A 22,092-nucleotide genomic window follows, 5' to 3' on the forward strand; every position below is an offset into this window, starting at 1 on the left:
TGAGAAAGTATTATTTCAACATGGGTTTAAATAAAGCATTTAATCAGTGTTTTTGTCTTGTTTTCCCAGTTCAAGAGTGCAGTAACTAATGTAATCAGGACTGTTTTTGTCTAAACACCTTTAAAATAGGACCAATTTACATGAAAAGCAACATTATGCAAGATACTAATAGTTGTTTTCAGAGAATTAATCTTTTTTCTACTTTTAATGGTACATAAAAAAAACACTTTAGTCAAAGAAAAACAAGTGTTGTGCGATCTTTCTTTAAAACGAGCCTTGTTTTGAGGGAAACGAGAGCAGAAATGCAGGATGTGCTCTGTATTGTTGTAGTCGAGTCACTTGGAGAATTTGTCAGAAGCCCCTCTCAGCACACTGGCAGCTGGGATCGCATTGCCGGGACACAAAGCATTTTAACATGGTCTATTTTGGGCACGAGAGAGTCCCTCTGCCCTCCCGAGAAAGACGCGGCCGGGGCGGATGGACTTGGGGAATTTCTGTTGGTGCCGTGTGTGTAATCCAATATGCAGAGCCGTGTGTTGTTTCTGTATCGCTGCCCTGCTTGAATAACTGTTATGTTGTTATGAGCCAAGATGTACTCAAGGTTACTTCCTTTGGGAGTCTGATCTCTGAATGATTCTGCCGGGATCAGATGGCGGCTCTGATCCACCGGACTCACACAGGCCAGATGTATCACTATAACGGATTACAGTAACAGAGAGACATCCATGCTTTACTGTATGTAGATGACCAGGGCTTGTGTTCGGTTGAGTTTAATACACTCTAAAAAATGGTGCTATACAGCACTTAGTGGTTCTTGGTTCCTAATCATAGGGGAACCATTTTTGGTGCTATATAGCACCATATCTTAACAGGTTCTGTTATAGCACCTCAGTCATCCCAAATAACCACTGAAGCGCCGCTGAAGAACCACTGAAGAACCACTAAAGCACCACTGAAGAACCACTGAAGAACCACTGAAGCTCCACTGAAGAACCTCTGAAGAACCACTGAAGCACCGTTGAAGAACCACTGAAGAACCACTAAAGCACCACTGAAGAACCACTGAAGAACCACTGAAGCACCACTGGAGAACCACTGAAGAACCACTAAAGCACCACTGAAGAACCACTGAAGAACCACTGAAGCACCGCTGAAGAACCACTGGAGAACCGCTAGAGAACCGCTGGAGAACCGCTGAAGAACCATTGAAGAACCACTGAAGCACCGCTGAAGAACCGCTGGAGAATCGCTGAAGAACCATTGAAGAACCGATGGAGAACCGCTGAAGCACCGCTGAAGAACCGTTGAAGAACCGCTGAAGAACCGATGGAGCACCGCTGAAGAACCTTTGAAGAACCGCTGAAGAACCGCTGAAGAACCGTTGAAGAACGGCTGAAGAACGGCTGAAGAACGGCTGAAGAACCGATGGAGCACCGCTGAAGGACCGCTGAAGAACCACTGGAGAACCACTGAAACACCGCTGGAGAACCACTGAAACACCGCTGGAGAACCGCTGGAGAACCGTTGAAACACCGCTGAAGCACCGCTGGAGAACCGCTGGAGAACCGATGGAGCACTGCTGAGGAACCGTTGAAGAACCGCTGAAGAACCGCTGAAGCACCGCTGGAGAACCGCTGAAACACCACTGAAGCACCGCTGGAGAACCGCTGAAGAACCGCTGAAGAACCGATGGAGCACTGCTGAAGAACCGTTGAAGAACCGCTGAAGCACCACTGGAGAACCGCTGAAAAACCACTGAAGCACCGCTGGAGAACCGCTGAAGAACCGCTGAAGAACCGCTGAAGCACCGCTGAAGAACCGCTGAAGCACCGCTGGAGAACCGCTGAAACACCACTGAAGCACCGCTGGAGAACCGCTGAAACACCGCTGAAGAACCGATGGAGCACTGCTGAAGAACCGTTGAAGAACCACTGGAGAACCACTGAAACACCGCTGGAGAACCGCTGAAACACCGCTGAAGCACCGCTGGAGAACCGCTGGAGAACCCCTGGAGAACCGATGGAGCACTGCTGAGGAACCGTTGAAGAACCGCTGAAGCACTGCTGGAGAACCACTGAAACACCGCTGAAGAACCGGTGGAGAACCGGTGGAGAACCGATGGAGAACCGCTGAAGAACCACTGATACCCCTTTTCCACCAAGGCAGTGCTAGAGATAGATTGGAGCCAGAGCTAGTTCCTAGTTTCAAATCGGTTCTTTGTGTTTCCACACCCAAAGCCCCAGCTTCAGCCTAATCGCAGTTTATTACCACAAGAAGTGGTTCTTAAGTAGCACCAAAACATTGCTGGGCTAGAACAGGCTAGAAGTAAGAACCGGTTACGTCAGGCGCTGGGGGCGGGGTCAACAAGACCAACACACACTTGAGATCCGCCATTGTTGAAATAGCAGCTAATGGAGCTAACAGCTGCTGCTCGTCTGTAATCTCCGTCTATACAAATTACGGCGAACTGCATGAATGCGTTGGATTCGCTGATCAAAAAAATCAGTTTTGCCAACTTTTCTGTCGACAGATAGTCCAGAGCCTATAGTCGTGGAGGGGAGGTCATCAGAAACCCTTCCTCTTCTCAATAGTTCTCCTCCAATAGCAGCAGAGGAGGTGAGGCGAGGTGAGTGCTTCTGTCTGAAACGCCGTCAGCCTTCACCTCAGGTTTCCATCAGGTTCACAAGGTGACCAGAGAGCTGCTGCACTAACAATGGCTAAAATAAGACCGCTGGATTAATTGACTTAATTGATCCCCGAGGGAAATAAACGAACAAGGGAAACAAACACACCGACATGAAGAACAGCAGCTTCCAATAAAGCCTTTTGTGCTGTAGGACCTACACATGGAGATATTAATCATCTTCATAACAATAAAACAACATCGTCTCTTTCAGAGCAAAAACACATGTGCTTCTCTCAAACATTAGAGTATAGAGGACATGGGTTTATTTAGTATATGTACATATGAGTGTGTGTGTATACTATATAAAGTATATATATATATATATATATATATTGTGTGTGTGTGTGTGTGTGTGTGTATATACATATATAGTGTATGCATGCACATAAATGTGTGTATTTGTATAAACAGTGTGTGTGTGTGTGTGTGTGTGTGTGTGTGTGTGTGTGTGTGTGTGTGTGTGTGTGTGTGTGTGTGTGTGTGTGTGTGTGTGTGTGTGTGTGTGTGTGTGTGTGTGTGTGTGTGTGTGTATGTATGTATGTATGTATGATATATGTGTGTGTGTGTGTGTGTGTGTTTGTGTGTGTATGTATGTATGTATGTATGTATGTACATGTATGTGGATGTGCATGTTATGTATGTATGTATGTATGTATGTATGTATGTGTGTGTGTATGTATATATGTATGTGTGTGTATGTGTGTGTGTGTATGTATGTGTGTATGTATATATGTATGTATGTGTATGTATGTGTGTGTGTATGTGTGTATGTATGTGTGTATGTTATGTATGTATGTAAATATATACTATATATAAATTATATTGTAATATTATATTGTATATAATATTGTATATATTGTATATACTGTATATCATATATGTGTGTGTGTTTATGTATATTCTATTGTAGTATATTACACATACACTTATATCAGTGAATATAACCACTATAATATACTATTATATATATATATATATATATATATACTGTATATATATGTACTACAATAGACTGTATGTATGTATGTAAATATAAGTAAAGTACAAATGAGGTTCAGATGATGCTGCAAATTAACTTTTTTGATGACTAATAGATCTGACCATTAAATGATATTGAGTGAACCTTCAGCTCCATGTGAGTGACCTCTCAGTGAGTTTCATTAAGGTCAAATATAGTGCTGTCAAAATACAGCCTAATCGCAGTTTATTATTAGACTCTTGTTTTAATGAATGTCCACCAACACCCTATAATTACTGCGACACACGAGACGACATTTCAATCGAGATGTTTGGAGTTCCAAGAAAATCACTGAGTGATCAAATTGGGCTTGAGTGGCCAGTGTTTGTGAGCGAAGACGAAGGTCAATGATTACATGTTGACGTCCTCGACAAAAATATTGATATACCACCATTAGCAGACAGTGGAGCGTATTATATAACACAGACCGTTTACATTAGGTTTGTATTACTAACAATAGAACTAATGCTATGAATTATAAGATATTATAGCACAACATTCATCCATGATGAGATAGTCAAAAATGTATTTAGTGTCACAAACCTCAGTTTGTATGTCACATTGTTTGTGCCGAGTCTTTTCTCTCACAGTAAGCTCTAGGAAATCTGAACATGTCCAAATATGACTATTATATAGGAGGCAAAAAACAATATGGGAATCAAATAGTATGTCCAAATTCACAGTCCTCCTGCTACTTCTTCTGAAGCATGTGCATATGATGGAGACTTTACTATCCCATGAGGCCGCGGGAGAGGATTTATGTCTTGTTTTCAAACATCTAAACATTCTTAAGTCAAATCAAGCAAAATTACATAAGATATTAAGTCAGGGGGGATATCAAAAATAAGCAACTTTATGCTTAAAACAATAACAAATATCTGCCAATGGGGTCAATCTTGTTTTCCTTTGAATTAACTTTATTACTTGTTAGTCCAAAAACAGCTTTTATTGTAATCAAGCCCAGAGAATGACTTGTTGTGGAATGTGCCTATTTATGATGTCATAGATAGGTGAACTTTGGACCCGCCCACTGGAGTGTTAGTGAGATGATGAGGAGAGACGAACAGACTAAAAACAACATTACCTTCCAAAGGATCTTAATCCTAGAAATGTGCCTATTTTTTTATTATATCTACACTGAAGTCTCACAGCAGCCAATCCCAGCAGTGGGCGTTTACACTGAAGTCTCACAGCAGCCAATCACAGCAGTGGGCGTTTACACTGAAGTCTCACAGCAGCCAATCACAGCAGTGGGCGTTTACACTGAAGCATCACAGCAGCCAATCACAGCAGTGGGCGTTTACACTGTTAATGTAATACGCTACTTTTGCTATGAACTGCTTCTCGTAAACAAGTAGTTTAACTCATTAGTGCCTGGTTTGACAGACAGGGCTCAGATTAAACCTGGATTATGCCTTACAGTAGCTCAATTAAGTACATTTAAGAATCTTTTATAAATGTGCCTTAGAAAAACACATTACTGCTGTGCATCTTGAGACAAAAGATGTTTTAAGATATCTCAGTGTCTTTCAGTTAAACAGCTCAAACATGCGTTGCAGTCTGTGAAAGCGTGGGTATATATAACTGAACGCTGATGAATCTTCTGTTTTTGACCCTCGTAAAGCGGAATCTGTGTATCTCATCTACTAGACAAACGCTCGCCTCAGTTTCCAAGGGCTGTTTTATCAGAGGTGGACACGCGTCTGTCTGTTTGAGGCCTGTTATCACTGCCAGAGACAGACGGATTTGTCCTTTGTCTCTTTCTGGCTTGGGCCAGATGTTACAATCAACATCTACAGGCCGGGTCGTAATTCACACCAACGGCCCATTAGGCAGCGAGACCTTCACATCCACGGCCCAATAACTCAGAGAGAACGTCCTGCACTTTCCATTACATCTTCAATATATTCCACTGCAAAAAATGCTCTGGATTTTGAAATATCACGTTATCGATTAGCACTCGCTTTTAAGATAATGTTTTATCCATTTGATTCATCATAGAACGAGAGGAACCGCCGCAGACGGAGGACCAACTTTCCAGACGCTGTCGAAACATCGAATCCCTCAGAACGGCAGTCGAGGAGTCATAATCAAACGCATAGTCAATAGATGACTTTATAATGACTTTAATATCTCTTAAGGCGAGACACGAGGTCAATTTTGAGATTTTGGGCCAGTTTGCTCCCTTCACATGTAAGCTTTCATGTCAAAATAAAACAAATGTCAACATTACATATTAAGGTGGTTATTTCATTATATTTTGTCAACTTGCGCCTTTAGATTTCAACCCGAAATCATCAACAGTTATTCTAACATGTGCCGTCTCCATTCACAGAAACATGTCATGCCTGGTGTCATTATAAAGCTCTCAGTCTCACACACAGCGCTGGCTAATCCAAATATGGACATTTCCTTTGTAGAACTAACCAACCGTGAAAGTTTGCAGCCAAAAACCACATCTGATTGGTCAATGTGAATTTCTCACTACGTGATCCGCGCTGTCGCTTCCTTGTGTATTCTCCGCCTGAATGTGCGTTCACACCGGACGCGAATGACGCGATTCGCGCGAGTGATTTACAAAGTTAAGTCAATGCAAAGACGCGAATAGACATTCTGCAGTGTTAACCAATCAGGAGCTTGCTCTTGTAGTGACAACAATGAGGACAAAATCTGTATATTAATATCTGGTTCAGACAATATGATTATCACTGTGATAACTAGGGCTGCGCAATATATCGAAATATCGCAAATGTACATATCGCAATATGCATTTCACAAGGGCACGCAATATCTGAATGATTTTAATAAGCTACTTCAACATTGTGAAAAGTGTACGTTTTAGGTTTATGCATATAGCAGAGAATAGACTGAGCACACGACTGTTACTTATGTGACTTGCTTGACGTTAAAAAGAGTTATTAAATGCAAAAAACTTGCAAAAAACAACTCCTTGCAGTCTCGCGCTGTCTGACACACACACCGAAAAGTGCGCACAAGCCGTTCTTTTTTTCATGTCTTGTTACAAAATGGCTGTCTTGATGAGTCAATAACTTTATGAAGCGACGAGAATAGTTTGTGTGCACAAAAAAAACGTAAATAACGACTTATATAGTGATGACCGATTTCAAAACACACATCATGAAGCTTTGAAGCGTTATGAATCAGTGAGTCGATTCAGCGGTTTGGAGCGTTATGAATCAGTGAATCGATTCAGCGGTTTGGAGCATTATGAATCAGCGATTCAGCAGTTTGGAGCGTTATGAATCAGCGATTCAGCGGTTTGGAGCGTTATGAATCAGCGATTCAGCGGTTTGGAGCGTTATGAATCAGCGATTCAGCAGTTTGGAGCGTTATGAATCAGCGATTCAGCAGTTTGGAGCGTTATGAATCAGCGATTCAGCGGTTTGGAGCGTTATGAATCAGCGATTCAGCAGTTTGGAGCGTTATGAATCAGCGATTCAGCGGTTTGGAGCGTTATGAATCAGGGAGTTGATTCAGCGGTTTGGTGCGTTATGAATCAGTGAGTCGATTCAGCGGTTTGGAGCGTTATGAATCAGTGAGTCGATTCAGCGGTTTGGATCGCCAAAGTCAAGTGATTTCAGCAGTTTGGCGGTTTGACACATGATCCGAATCATGATTCGACTCGCTGATTCATAACACTTCGAAGCTTCATGATGCTGTGTTTTGAAATCTGTCATCACTATATAAGTCGTTATTTATGTTTATGTCTGTCATCACTATATAAGTCGTTATTTATATTTTTTCACACAAAAACTATTCTCGTCACTTCATAAAGTTATTGTAGAGCCGCTGTAGTGAGATGGACTTTGTAACGACGTCTTTAGTGTCTTTTAAGGGTCTTGAGAGTGTAAAGTGCATTGGAGCCAATGGAGGCCTTTCAGAGCATCAGATTTACACTAAAATATCTTCATTTGTGTCTGAAGATGAACGGAGGTCTGACGGGTGTCCAACCACATGAGGGGAAGTCATTAATGACAGAATTTTCATTTTTGGGTGAACTAACCCTTTAAGGCTATTGCTATTTTTCATTTATTCATTTATCATGTGTTTTAAATATTATACACCACTGATATATTAATGAACTCAATATATATTTTGTTTGTAGGTTGGGGGTTTCATAGAAATGTATGCAATTATACAATATACAACTTTAAAAATATAAAAATCTAATTTCACAGCAGAAACACACGTGAAGTATGAGCTGAAGTTTGTACAATTATACTAAACTATCAACCAGATGAGCTGTAAACCAGTCCATAGTCAACAGACAAAAACTGGTTTGAGTGTAAGAGAGCGAAGATGGCACGACTCGTTCCAGTTGGTTCTCCAGTCCCACATGTTTATCAGCGAGTTCTTGAGGTTCCCACGGGAAGAGTTTATGTAAGTAGAGATATGACCATGAGCACATACTGTACAAATCCCTCAAGAGCAGACGCTTTAAAGCGGTAATGTACGGCCAGATGCCATACGGCGCTCTCACACACTCATATACAATTAGCAAACATATGCGTTCCTCTCAGCGGTTTCACAATAGCAAGGTGAGAGTGGGATTATTATATTTATTCAGTTCTGTGTTGGAGGAAATACAGATTCCAGCTTTATGCATTTCATTTCAACTACACAGATTGTGAATAAAACAAAGAGTGTTTTATCATACTATTTCAGTCTTTTTACATTTAATGCAGTTGCTGTTTATTTGTGATTATTTGTGAAATTTACTAGCAATTACTGAGGTTGTTGTTCAGTGTCCCTGTATTACGTTTGAATTCTGGGTGTGATTTTTATGTGGCGGGTCAAATTGACCCATGAACTTAAAAACTGACCCTAAATGAGAAATTGTCACAAAAATCATGGGTCCGTTCTTCGTACCTCGCTAACTGAGTTAGCTGGATTTGATTGTTATTTATTTGGCATGATCTTGGATTGTTTGGTTCTTCGAAGCTCAATCTGGACTTGCTGTCATAGCAACAGCTCCGTAAACTCAAAGCTGCGAAACAGCTTATTTCATGTAAATAGGATTAGATCGCATTTTGAGGTGATACTTAAAATCTGTCCAGGCCACTGCTACTTTATTACAAGAGTTCATTACTGAACCAGGGGCAACAATAATAATTTTAAATAATAATAATAATATAAAAATGTTATATTGTATATGTATTAGGGCTGTCAAAAGATTAATCGCGATTAATCGCATCCAAAATAAAAGTTTGTGTTTACATAATATATGTGTGTACTCTGTTAATTATTATTTATGTATAAATACACACACAAGCATGTATATATTTAAGAAAAAATATTATTTTTATATATAAAACATTTATATTTATATATATTATAGATTATATAAATGTATATACAGTATATACATGCAAATATTTCTTAAATGTATACATGAATATATACATGAATAATTAATAGAGTACACACACATATATTATGTAAACACAAACTTTTATTTTGGATGCGATTAATCGCGATTAATCTTTTGACAGCCCTAATATATATATATGAGAATGTATAATGTTGTGTATAATGTTGTGTATAATACGACACAGCCACTTGATTGAGCGATTTATTTGTGATGGAATATTTTATTTTTATTGGTTTACACACGTTGTACAGTTAACCTGATCCGTGCATTAATTTAAGTGATCACGGATATTATGGGATGGCTTGATGCAGCGCAAGAGAAGATAATTTGACCCTTAAGAAACTTTACTGTCATGTTACAAATCTGCTTCAAATTGAATTACAAATTAAATTACAACATTGAAATAAAAATGTAAAAGGTTGTACAAATACTGTATAAAATCGTGAATATAAATAATTGGTAATCATGTTACAAAAAAAACATTTATCATTTATCTATTATAACTTTTATGTTGGTTTGGTCGTTTGGCTGTTTCCTTATAAATGTCCAGAAATTTGTGGGGGTTTTGTGTGTAATTTAGTTTTTTTGCCAGGTGGCTTTTTAATTAAATGATGTCATTACGTTGCCATAGAGACAGAGCGACACGCATCATAATCTGAAGGCCACGCCCACCGGGGGGGGGAAACAATCCAACGCTCTCCATTGACTTTGCATTGCGTGAAGCGGCATCCTTGTCATTTCGAACTTATAACAAAAAACAGAACAATGTCTAAAAGCTGATATGCGACAAAGTGTACAGCCAACCAGCTAAACAAAACCCACAACCGAAAACACAGACGTTTTTATAAGCTATTGACCCAAAAAACGAGCGTTTAAGGACAAAAAAGTGGATACAGGCAGAGCGCGACACATTATATTACACTGAGAAGTACACACACTACAGGGGAACGTTATCAGCGACAGGAAATATAACATATAAACCTGACATTTTGATATTTGACTTAACAGTGACAACATATTTACTGCACACATAGACATGATGAGGCATACTGAGTGTCAGGATCCCAAAATGTCCCCATTCTTCTGCTGAAGCGTCACGTTTTACTGCCTGTATCCACTTTTGTCTCCTTAAACTCTCGTTTTTTTTGGGTCGACAGTTTATAAAAACGTATTTCTGTGTTTTTTAGCTTGTTTGCTGTACACCTTGTCACATATCAGCTTTTAGACATTGTTCTGTTTTTTGTTATAAGTCCGAAATGACAAGGATGCAGCCTCACGCAATGCAAAGTCAATGGAAAGCGTTGGATTGTTTTCCCCCCCAGAGTGGGCGTGGCCTAAATACGCTCTGTCTCTATTACGTTGATGTCTTGACGCCAGCCAATCGCTGCATTGCTGATCGTGGTTTCGAGTATCGATGCATCTGCCCTCTTCAGGGAACACAAGAACATGCAGTAATCTTAGATAATTTAATCCAGTTATTTTAATCCAATCCGCAAATTCGTTTGAAGAACGAAATTAGCCAGACATCAGTTATCACGATTAGAAGATTCGGGATCTGTCAAATCATCTCAGATGTACGAAGAACGGACCCCAGGGGTGTTCAATCTGCTCCTGGAGGGCCACTGTCCGACCCCATTTAAACACACCTGAACCAGCTGATAAACGTCTTATTAGGCATACTAGAAACTTCCAGGTGTGTTGAGGCAAGTTGGAGCTAAACTGTGCAGGACAGTGGCCCTCCAGGACCGACTTTGCACACCCCTGTTCTAGATTAACCAGTATTTCCAACAACTTAATTTTGTATTGCAGGTCAGAATGACCCGCAACATAATACAGGGAGCTCATTTGACTAAACAGCATGAGAAAAGCAGTTGGAGGCCAGTTCACACAAACAGAGCTTGATTGGCGTGTGAGTTAATCAAGGCCACTGACTCACATGTACATGCAGTTCTGCTGACTCAGACCTTCAGACACACACAACTATATTTACTGTAGTCAGACTGGACACTGACCGACTCTTAGATCCGTTATGGCCTTTTATAGCAGCTGTTATACATTAGCAGACTTTTCCAAATGTAGTTCAAACGTGTCACTTTTAGAATGTGGATAGCCCCGCCCCTGAATTCTGATTGGCTCAAGCACGTTTGAAATACATTAATGACCGAACATTCCATTCATAGCTTTTACTCACAATCTTCAATCTTTTGTTACTCAGATCCTGGGTCAGGCGTAACAACCCAGTGTTTGGGTAGCTTGTGTGTTACACAGATCCTGGGTCAGACGTAACAACCCAGTGTTTGGGTAGCTTGTGTGTTACACAGATCCTGGGTCAGGCGTAACAACCCAGTGTTTGGGTAGCTTGTGTGTTACACAGATCCTGGGTCAGATGTAACAACCCAGTGTTTGGGTAGTTTTTGTGTTACTCAGATCCTGGGTCAGACGTAACAACCCAGTGTTTGGGTAGTTTTTGTGTTACTCAGATCCTGGGTCAGACGTAACAACCCAGTGTTTGGGTAGCTTGTGTGTTACACAGATCCTGGGTCAGACGTGACAACCCAGGGTTTGCGTAGTTTTTGTGTTACTCAGATCCAGGGTCAGACGTAACAACCCAGTGTTTGGGTAGTTTTTGTGTTACACAGATCCTGGGTCAGACGTGACAACCCAGGGTTTGCGTAGTTTTTGTGTTACTCAGATCCTGGGTCAATTTGCTGGGTAAAATGAACCCAACATGTGTTCTGTCCTATATTAACACAGTGTTTTTAGAGTGTATATACTGAATTCGCTACTAGTACATTAGTGCACACTTCTACTTGTAGTTATAGCACCAAATAAACATGAATGAACATCAGAAGGAATGTTGAAAGATACAGAACAACTTGATTAACAACAACGGTCATTAATTAAGTAAAATACCGCAGTAAAATAACTGTACCACAACCCAGAGTGTCTTATGCAATGCAGTCAAAGCACATTAAACTTACCCAGCATCACTTGCATTCCCACATATTAAGGCGTCCTTGGCTCCTTCCACTTTGAAGTAATTATCTGTAAGAATGAAAAAAAAAGAATCTGAGATTCAAAAAAAGGCAAATGTTGCAAATGCAAACTAATTGCATCTCTCAAAAATGCAGCTTTCGTTTCAGGTAAACCAGTGCTTTTTTGGCTGTATTTAAATAGAATGTCAATTAAAGTGAGCGCATTCACGGATAAAGATTTACATGACATTTACTATTCAAACATGGTGAAAATTTCATGTCTAATGCTGTCACTGTAATGGAGGTTCCAGACCGGCCATTGTTTATGTGCCAGAAAACTCCAGCTCTGATTGTTAAATTATAAATTACATAATTGGATAGTTTTAAAAACACAGCATCCTCTTAAAGGATTAGTTCACTTTTAAATAAACTTTTGCTGATAATTTACTCACCCCCATGTCATCCAAGATGTCCATGTCTTTCTTTCTGCAGTCGAAAAGAAATGAAGGTTTTGAATGAAAACAGTCCAGGGTTTTTCTCCATATAATGGACTTCAATGGGCTCCAAACGGTCCAAATGACAGTTTCAGTGCAGCTTCAAAGGGCTTTAAACGACACCAGATGATGAATAAGGGTCTTATCTAGACAAACCATCAGTTTCTGAGAGAAACCCAGCAGTATTTATGATATTATTTTACCTCTTATCAGACGAACGTGATCATCTCTGAGCTCCGCCATAACTTCCGAAGAGTGAGGTCAAAATAGATCGTGGTCATAGATATATTGATCGTAGATGCCTCATTCTACTGATCCGTGCAGTCGCTAATGAGGCATCTACGTATACATCTATGATCACGCTCGTATTTGACCTCACTTAGCGGAAGTTATGGCGGAGCTATATCAGACGAACGTGATCATCTCTGAGCTCCGCCATAACTTCCGAAGAGTGAGGTCAAAATAGATCGTGGTCATAGATATATTGATAGTAGATACCTCATTCTACTGATCCGTGCAGTCGCTAATGAGGCATCTACGTATACATCTATGATCACGCTCGTATTTGACCTCACTTAGCGGAAGTTATGGCGGAGCTATATCAGACGAACGTGATCATCTCTGAGCTCAGCCATAACTTCCGCCAAGTGAGGTCAAATACGATCGTGGTCATAGATGTATACATAGATGCCTCATTAGCGCCTGCACGGATCAGTAGAATGAGGCATCTACGATCTATATATCTATGACCATGATCGTATTTTGACCTCACTTAGCGGAAGTTATGGCTGAGCTCAGAGATGATCACGCTCGTCTGATTAGAGGTAAAATAATATCATAAATACTGCTGGGTTTCTCTCAGAAACTGATGGTTTGGCTAGATAAGACCCTTATTCATCATCTGGTGTCGTTTAAAGCCCTTTGAAGCTGCACTGAAACTGTCATTTGGACCTTGAACCGTTTGGAGCCCATTGAAGTCCATTATATGGAGGAAACCCTGTAATGTTTTCATCCAAAACCTTAATTTCTTTTCGACTGCAGAAAGAAAGACATGGACATCTTGGATGACATGGAGGTGAGTAAATTATCAGCAAAAGTTTATTTAAAAGTGAACTAATCCTTTAAAGGCTTCGATGTGACTTTATCTGAACTACTATGAGTAGCTCAATTGTGTAAGCAGCTTCTCAGCACTGCAATCAGTACGTTTGGATGTAATAGAAACTGTTGTGACCCCAACAGTTTCTATTACAGACCCCGCCCACGACTGCTGACGGACTCCACCCAATTAGCACAGACCCCGCCCAAGACTGCTGACGGACTCCACCCAATTAGCACAGACACCGCCCATGACTGCTGACGGACTCCACCCTTTTAACACAGACCCCGCCCACGACTGCTGACGGACTCCACCCTATTAACACAGACCCCGCCCACGACTGCTGACGGACTCCATCCAATTAGCACAGACACCGACCATGACTGCTGATGGACTCCACCCTATTAGCACAGACCCCGCCCACGACTGCTGACGGACTCCACCCAATTAGCACAGACACCGCCCATGACTGCTGATGGACTCCACCCTATTAGCACAGACCCTGCCCACGACTGCTGACGGACTCCACCCTATTAGCACAGACCCCGCCCACGACTGCTGACGGACTCCACCCTATTGGCACAGACCCCGCCCATGACTGCTGATGGACTCCACCTTATTAGCACAGACCCCGCCCATGACTGCTGATGGACTCCACCCTATTAGCACAGACCCTGCCCACGACTGCTGACGGACTCCACCCTATTAGCACAGACCCCGCCCACGACTGCTGACGGACTCCACCCTATTAGCACAGACCCCGCCCACGACTGCTGACGGACTCCACCCTATTAGCACAGACCCCGCCCACGACTGCTGACGGACTCCACCCTATTAGCACAGACCCCGCCCACGACTGCTGACGGACTCCACCCTATTAGCACAGACCCCGCCCACGACTGCTGACAGACTCCACCCTATTAGCACAGACCCCGCCCACGACTGCTGACGGACTCCACCCTATTGGCACAGACCCCGCCCACGACTGCTGACGGACTCCACCCTATTTTTGCCCTTTTTTTCAAAAAATAACAAATATCTCCTAATGGAGTCAGAATGACAAAGGCCTTTTCTCGACCCTGTTGGCAGATATATTTTCTAGTCTTAAGCTCACTTAATTTTGATGAATATGTGTCAGTGTGTGTGCATGATGTGCATCAGACCCTTCAGCCTCCATTAGCCGAGGTATGTAAAGTGTTTTGGACCGTGAACACCATGACGAAGCACATGAGGAGAAAGTCTTGTCTATTTCTGTCTGTGTCCTACATCTGCGTTCTGCAGGTCAACGCATCGAGTGCCAGCTCTGTCCTAATTGCTATTCTAATGAAATGAGACCAACCCAAAATAAGAGCGAATCTCGTCTTAGACGTCGGCTCTATAGTCATCTAACAGCAGAATTATGATGGATATGCCTCATATGAACTGTGTGATCAGTGTGTCAGAGGCTGCGGGTTCAGCTGATCTGCTAATCTCTTGTTGACTGTGGTTGGAGTATTTATTCAATTGAAGCTAATTGTAAGTAGCAAACAAATATGATTATATAACCACGGGCCAGTTACATAAACATGTCTTAATTAGTCAAGGGATAATCAGTCTTACTTACCGTATTTAATTAAACCAATCAAAATACACCAAAAAAATGTATAAAGAAAAATGAAAGGAAAAAATTTATGATTGTTGTTACTTGAAATAAAGCTGAAATAAAATGCAATACAAATATTAAATGAAAAGATTTAAAAAAAAAATGTTTTTTTAAGTTTTAAAATAAAAAAACTAAACAAATTAAAGTTAAATAAAAAATAAATAAATCAGACAAAAGCACACAACAAATTGACTAAATCTAAAGCTATAAATAAAAAAGCTAAAATAAAATGAAATGTAATTATTTAATGAAAAACTTAAACCTTTTAAAAAAATTACTTTTAAAGAATTATAATTTTAAGTTGAAGTTCTAAGATTAAAAATAAACTATTTAGAGCTAAATAAATAAAAATAAGACAAAAGCACAAAATTAAAAACTTAAATTAAGTAATAACTGCAATACAAAAATGAAAGATATAATACAACATAGAGGATATTAAGTTGAAGTTATAAAATTATATAATTATATAAAAATGTAAAAAATGAAATACTGAAATAGTAAAATGAAAGATATAAAAAAAAGATTAAATAAAATGAAATAAATATTAAATGAATTTTTTTTAAGAAATAAATGACATACTGAAATACAGAAATACAAAAATTGTATCTATAATAAAAATATTAAATAAAAGGAAATATAAATTTGAATTATAAGTCGAAGTTCTAAAAAAAAATTTTTTTAAAAGCTAAATAAAAAATAAATAAATAATAAGACCAAAGCACATAAAATGCCTGAACAATAAATATAAGCCTATAATAATAGTATATGAATAATATTAAAATGACTAATCAAACATGGCTCTTTTTCATATATTTCACTGGTTTCTTCTGGAAAGTACTGAGACTAAAGTCTCCTGAATGCTTCACAATCGTTCTATATCTGACTTTAGCAGTTTTTACTCTTTGACTCTCATCTTATCTGATGTCTGAGATGAAGCTGTTGCTTTGAGCTGGACTGACCTTCATTGGTGAAGAAGTCCTCCATCGAGGACCAGGTTCTGTTATTGCAGAAGAAAGTGCTGTTGCTGTATGAAGGTAGGGTGGTGTTGAGACAGTGGGTGGTGCTGCGGACGCACTTCTGCCGCAGGTTCCCCATGAAGAGCTGCAGGCCGATGAGGGCGAACACACTGAGGCAGAAGACCGTGAGGATCATGACGTCCGCCAGCTTCTTCACCGACTGGATCAGAGCGCCCACGATGGTCTTCAGGCCTGGAGGATACACCACCACACCATCATCACACCATCACCACCACACCATCATCACACCATCATCACACCATCACCATCACACCATCATCACACCACCACGCCATCACACCATCACCACCACACCATCATCACACCATCATCACACCATCACCATCACCATCACCATCACCACCACACCACCACACCACCACACCATCACCATCACACCATCACACCATCATCACACCATCACCATCACACCATCACCACCACACCATCATCACACCATCACCACCACACCATCACACCATCACACCATCACACCATCACCACCACACCATCACACCATCATCACACCATCACACCATCACCACCACACCATCACACCATCACACCATCACCACCACACCATCACACCATCACCACCACACCATCATCACACCATCACACCATCACCACCACACCATCACCATCACCATCACCACCACACCATCATCACACCATCACACCATCACCACCACACCATCACCATCACCATCACCACCACACCATCACACCATCACCATCACCATCACCATCACCATCACCACCACACCATCACACCATCACCACCACGCCATCACACCATCACCATCACACCATCACACCACCACACCATCATCACACCATCACCATCACACCATCACACCACCACACCACCACACCATCACCATCACAGCTCACATTCACTGCTCTGGGGTCAGTTCATTACATCACAGTTCAGATCACATCAGGGCTGAGCTCCATCCAGAACCTGATCCAGCAGGACGACTGGATTCAGACGCAACCAATCAATCAATGAGTAATTTAAATCATTTAAATAAAAATGTATACACTCTAAAAAATGCTGGGTTAAAAATAACCCAAGTTGGGTTGAAAATGGACTAACTCAGCAATTGGGTTGTTTTAATCCAGCGATTGGGATTGGGTTGTTTTAACCCAGCGATTGGGATTGGGTTGTTTTAACCCAACGATTGGGATTGGGTTGTTTTAACCCAGCGATTGGGATTGGGTTGTTTTAACCCAACGATTGGGATTGGGTTGTTTTAACCCAGCGATTGGGATTGGGTTGTTTTAACCCAACGATTGGGATTGGGTTGTTTTAACCCAGTGATTGGGATTGGGTTGTTTTAACTCAGCAATTGTGATTGGGTTGTTTTAACCCAGCGATTGGGATTGGGTTGTTTTAACCCAGCGATTGGGATTGGGTTGTTTTAACTCAGCAATTGTGATTGGGTTGTTTTAACCCAGCGATTGGGATTGGGTTGTTTTAACCCAGCGATTGGGATTGGGTTGTTTTAACCCAGCGATTGGGATGTTTTAACCCAGCGATTGGGTTGTTTTAACCCAGCGATTGGGATTGGGTTGTTTTAACCCAGCGATTGGGTTGTTTTAACTCAGCGATTGGGATTGGATTGTTTTAACTCAGCGATTGGGTTGGGTTGTTTTAAGCAAACATTTAACCCAACTGCTGGGTTAAAACAACCCAAATGCTGGGTTAGTCCATTTTAAACCCAACTTGGGTTATTTTTAACCCAGCATTTTTTTAGAGTGTAATAACAATAATAATATTAAAAAATATAATTTTGTACATTGTATTATTTTTAATAACTATAAACATTCTTTATATATTTGTCATGTCACCTACACTCTAAAAAATGCTGGGTTAAAAATAACCCAAGTTGGGTTGAAAATGGACTAACCCAGCAATTGGGTTGTTTTAACCCAGCGATTGGGTTGTTGTAACCCAGCAATTGGGTTGTTTTAAGCAAACATTTAACCCAATCGCTGGGTTAAAACAACCCAATTTCTGGGTTAAAACAACCCAATTGCTGGGTTAGTCCATTTTCAACCCAACTTGGGTTATTTTTAACCCAGCATTTTTTTTCAGTCTAATATATATTTTAATTATGAAGCTGAAAACGTGTAAAAAAAAAAATATATATATATCCAAAATACTCAAGAAAAAAAAATCATACATTTTATTTATTTATTTTTATATTTTTAACTATTTCTCTGTTTTATTTTATTGAAGTTACATTTTGTTTTATTCATAACATTAATTTAAATTATTATTTTTAACATTACAATGAAAGGTGTGGGTGACATGAAAACATAATTTAAATAAAAATTTATAATAACAATAATAATATAAAAAAAATATGTTTTTGAACATTTTATTATTTTTGATAACTATAAACATACTTTATATATTTTTCATGTCACTAAATTTAAATTATGAAGATGAAGAGTGTAAAAAAATTATACATTTAAAAACATATTATATTATAATAAACAAAATTAAATATATCCAAAATACTCAATATTTTTATAAATATATTTATATATATATTATTGAACTTATTTGTTTTATTTATAACATTAATTTAAACTATTATTTTTTAACAATAAGTTAAGGAAAAGGTGTGGATGACATGAAAATGTCCCATTTAAATACAAATAAATAATACCAATAATAATATAAAAAAAATATATTTTGCACATTTTATTATTTTTAATAGCTATAAATGTTCTTATATTTTTCATGTCACCAATATTTAAAAAAAGAATTATAATAAATTTGAAAGAAATTAAATATAATCTGAGAAATAATATATTAATAATATTTTTTTATGTATTATTTTTTAAACTATTTCACAGTTACATTTTATTGAATGTATAATTTGTTTTAGTTATAACATTAATTTAAATTAATATTTTTAACATTAAGTTGAAAATGTGTGGGTGACATGAAAAAGAGTGTAAAAAATAATTAAATTTGAAAAAATTAAAACAGTTTAATGCATATGGTAATTATGAAGCTTAAAGAGTGTAAAAAATTATTACATTAAAAAAATTGAATTACAATTGAAAGAAATTAAATATATCCAAAATACTCACAAATAAATTTTGAAAATAATATATTAATATTTGTATTTATTTTTGTAACTTTTCGACTGTTACACAGGTATTATTGAACTTATTTAATTCAGTGTTTTGTGACTGTGTTGATTAGTTTTTTTCAGTATTTCTTCCCAATCAAATCAAATTGTCTGAATGTAGCCAAACCCTGGATGACATCATCAACGACGGATCAGTCAAACCACATTAAACACAAGCACATCTACGGTCTTCACACACACCTGTGGCTGCAGGAAGCACACAACATGTGACGCTCAAACCAGACGCTTCCGAGGAACCACAACATCATGTGGAATAAACATGCATTTAATATAAAAGCATATGTGTGTGTGTGTGTGTGTGTTTTAGCTTCAGCTTCTGATTCCAGAAGAAGCGTCTGCTTATTGGCTCACCATGCAAAGTCATGTTCCTCTACATCTACCCATGCCTTTAACATGTCAAACACACAATGAGACTCTTGGGCTGAGAGAACCGAACCCAGGGGAACTCCAACCATCTGCCCTGATGTGTGTGTGTGTGTGTGTGTGTGTGTGTGTGTGTGTGTGTGTGTGTGTGTGTGTGTGTGTGTGTGTGTGTGTGTGTGTGTGTGTGTGTGTGTGTGTGTGTGTGTGTGTGTGTGTGTGTGTGTGTGTGTGTGTGGTTGACCTGTTGCACCTGTAGTAACCACTTAAGTGTCTAATTTAACAGCTTTAAATGTTAATAATAATGTGGACTGATGCTTCGACAAAACCTTATACCATCAATTTACAACGCCAGAGCTCACACTATAGGTTTGACTGTTCAGTTTTACTGAGGAAAAGAACTACAATCCCATGATGCATTGCAAATGACAATCAAAATCAAAAGCATTTTGACAGCATCGCAAGACTGGATTACATACTTTGCGGCGCTTCATGGGAGTGGGCGGAGCTAAAAAGCTAGTTTGCCGTGATTTGCTCAACGCAGCTCTCTGATTGGTGGAATTTCTGTGTGGCATCATGGGTAATGTAGTTTTTCAGCTGTTACACACTATTATTTTTAAAGTAAGTTGAAGTAATGTGGACTGATGGCTTCGACAAAACCTTATACCATCAATTTACAACGCCGGAGCTCAGACTAGGTCAATTTCAGATCAGTTTCATTATGGAAAAAAAAAATTAAAGATCAATTTCATTATGGAGACAATTAATGGTTTTTACTTCCAGAGCCCGACTGTTGCATATGACAGTTACTGCTGAGATATAATTTAAAAATGTTTAGATATTTGTTCATTTGTTTGTACAGTTGTTTCATTTAAAGCAAAAACATATTTGAAAATAAAAGAACTACAATCCCATGATTCATTGCGAATGACAATCAAAATAAAAAGCATTTTGACGGCATTGCAAGATTCGAATACATAATTTGCGGCGCTTCATGGGAGTGGGCGGAGCTAAAGAGCTAGTTTGCCGTGATTTGCTCACTGCAGCTCTCTGATTGGTGGAATTTCTGTGTGGCATCATGGGTAATGTAGTTTTTCAGCTGTTAAACGCGATTATTTAAAAAAATAAGTTGTAATGATGTGGACTGATGGCTTCGACAAAACCTTATACCATCAATTTACAACGCCAGAGCTCACACTATTGGTTTGTTTTTAAAGGTTTATAAGTTATCATTAAAGATCAGTTTCATTATGAAAAAAATTAATGGTTTTTACTTCCAGAGCCCGACTGTTGCACTATATGGCAGTAACTCGGACCACTGAGATGTAATTTAAGAATGTTTAGATATTTGTACTGTTTAATTTAAAGCAAAAACATATTTGAAAATACAAGACTGTGTACTTAACGGCTTTACTGAGGAAAAGAACTACAATCCCATGATGCATTGCGAATGACAATCAAAATAAAAAAGCATTTTGATGGCATCGCAAGACTCGATTTCATACTTTGCGGCGCTTCATCGGAGTGGGCGAACTAAAGAGCTAGTTTGCCGTGATTTGCTCACTGCAGCTCTCTGATTGGTGGAATTTCTGTGTGGCATCATGGGTAATGTAGTTTTTCAGCTGTTAAACGCGATTATTTAAAAAAATAAGTTGTAATGATGTGGACTGATGGCTTCGACAAAACCTTATACCATCAATTTACAACGCCAGAGCTCACACTATTGGTTTGTTTTTAAAGGTTTATAAGTTATCATTAAAGATCAGTTTCATTATGAAAAAAATTAATGGTTTTTACTTCCAGAGCCCGACTGTTGCACTATATGGCAGTAACTCGGACCACTGAGATGTAATTTAAGAATGTTTAGATATTTGTACTGTTTAATTTAAAGCAAAAACATATTTGAAAATACAAGACTGTGTACTTAACGGCTTTACTGAGGAAAAGAACTACAATCCCATGATGCATTGCGAATGACAATCAAAATAAAAAAGTATTTTGATGGCATCGCAAGACTCGATTTCATACTTTGCGGCGCTTCATCGGAGTGGGCGAACTAAAGAGCTAGTTTGCCGTGATTTGCTCACTGCAGCTCTCTGATTGGTGGAATTTCTGTGTGGCATCATGGGTAATGTAGTTTTTCAGCTGTTACACACTATTATTTTTAAAGTAAGTTGAAATAATGTGGACTGATGGCTTCGACAAAACCTTATACCATCAATTTAAAACGCCGGAGCTCA

General features: G+C 39.2%; 1 protein-coding gene across 3 annotated transcripts in view; it reads right to left on the reverse strand.

The window, feature by feature from the left end:
• Window positions 1–22,092, reverse strand: part of scn5lab (sodium channel, voltage gated, type V-like, alpha b) — a 183,044-nt gene that overhangs the window by 144,828 nt on the left and 16,124 nt on the right. For all 3 annotated transcript variants that reach the window (XM_079806384.1, XM_079806383.1, XM_079806382.1), the window contains 2 exons: window positions 16,263–16,511; window positions 12,078–12,141 (listed from right to left, as the gene is read on the reverse strand). In XM_079806384.1, coding sequence (XP_079662510.1) covers window positions 12,078–12,141; window positions 16,263–16,511 — 313 coding nt within the window. The remainder of the gene's footprint in view (window positions 1–12,077; window positions 12,142–16,262; window positions 16,512–22,092) is intronic.

The sequence above is a fragment of the Gobio gobio genome, assembly GCF_949357685.1.
Source record: "Gobio gobio genome assembly, chromosome: 23".
NCBI lineage: Eukaryota > Metazoa > Chordata > Actinopteri > Cypriniformes > Gobionidae > Gobio > Gobio gobio.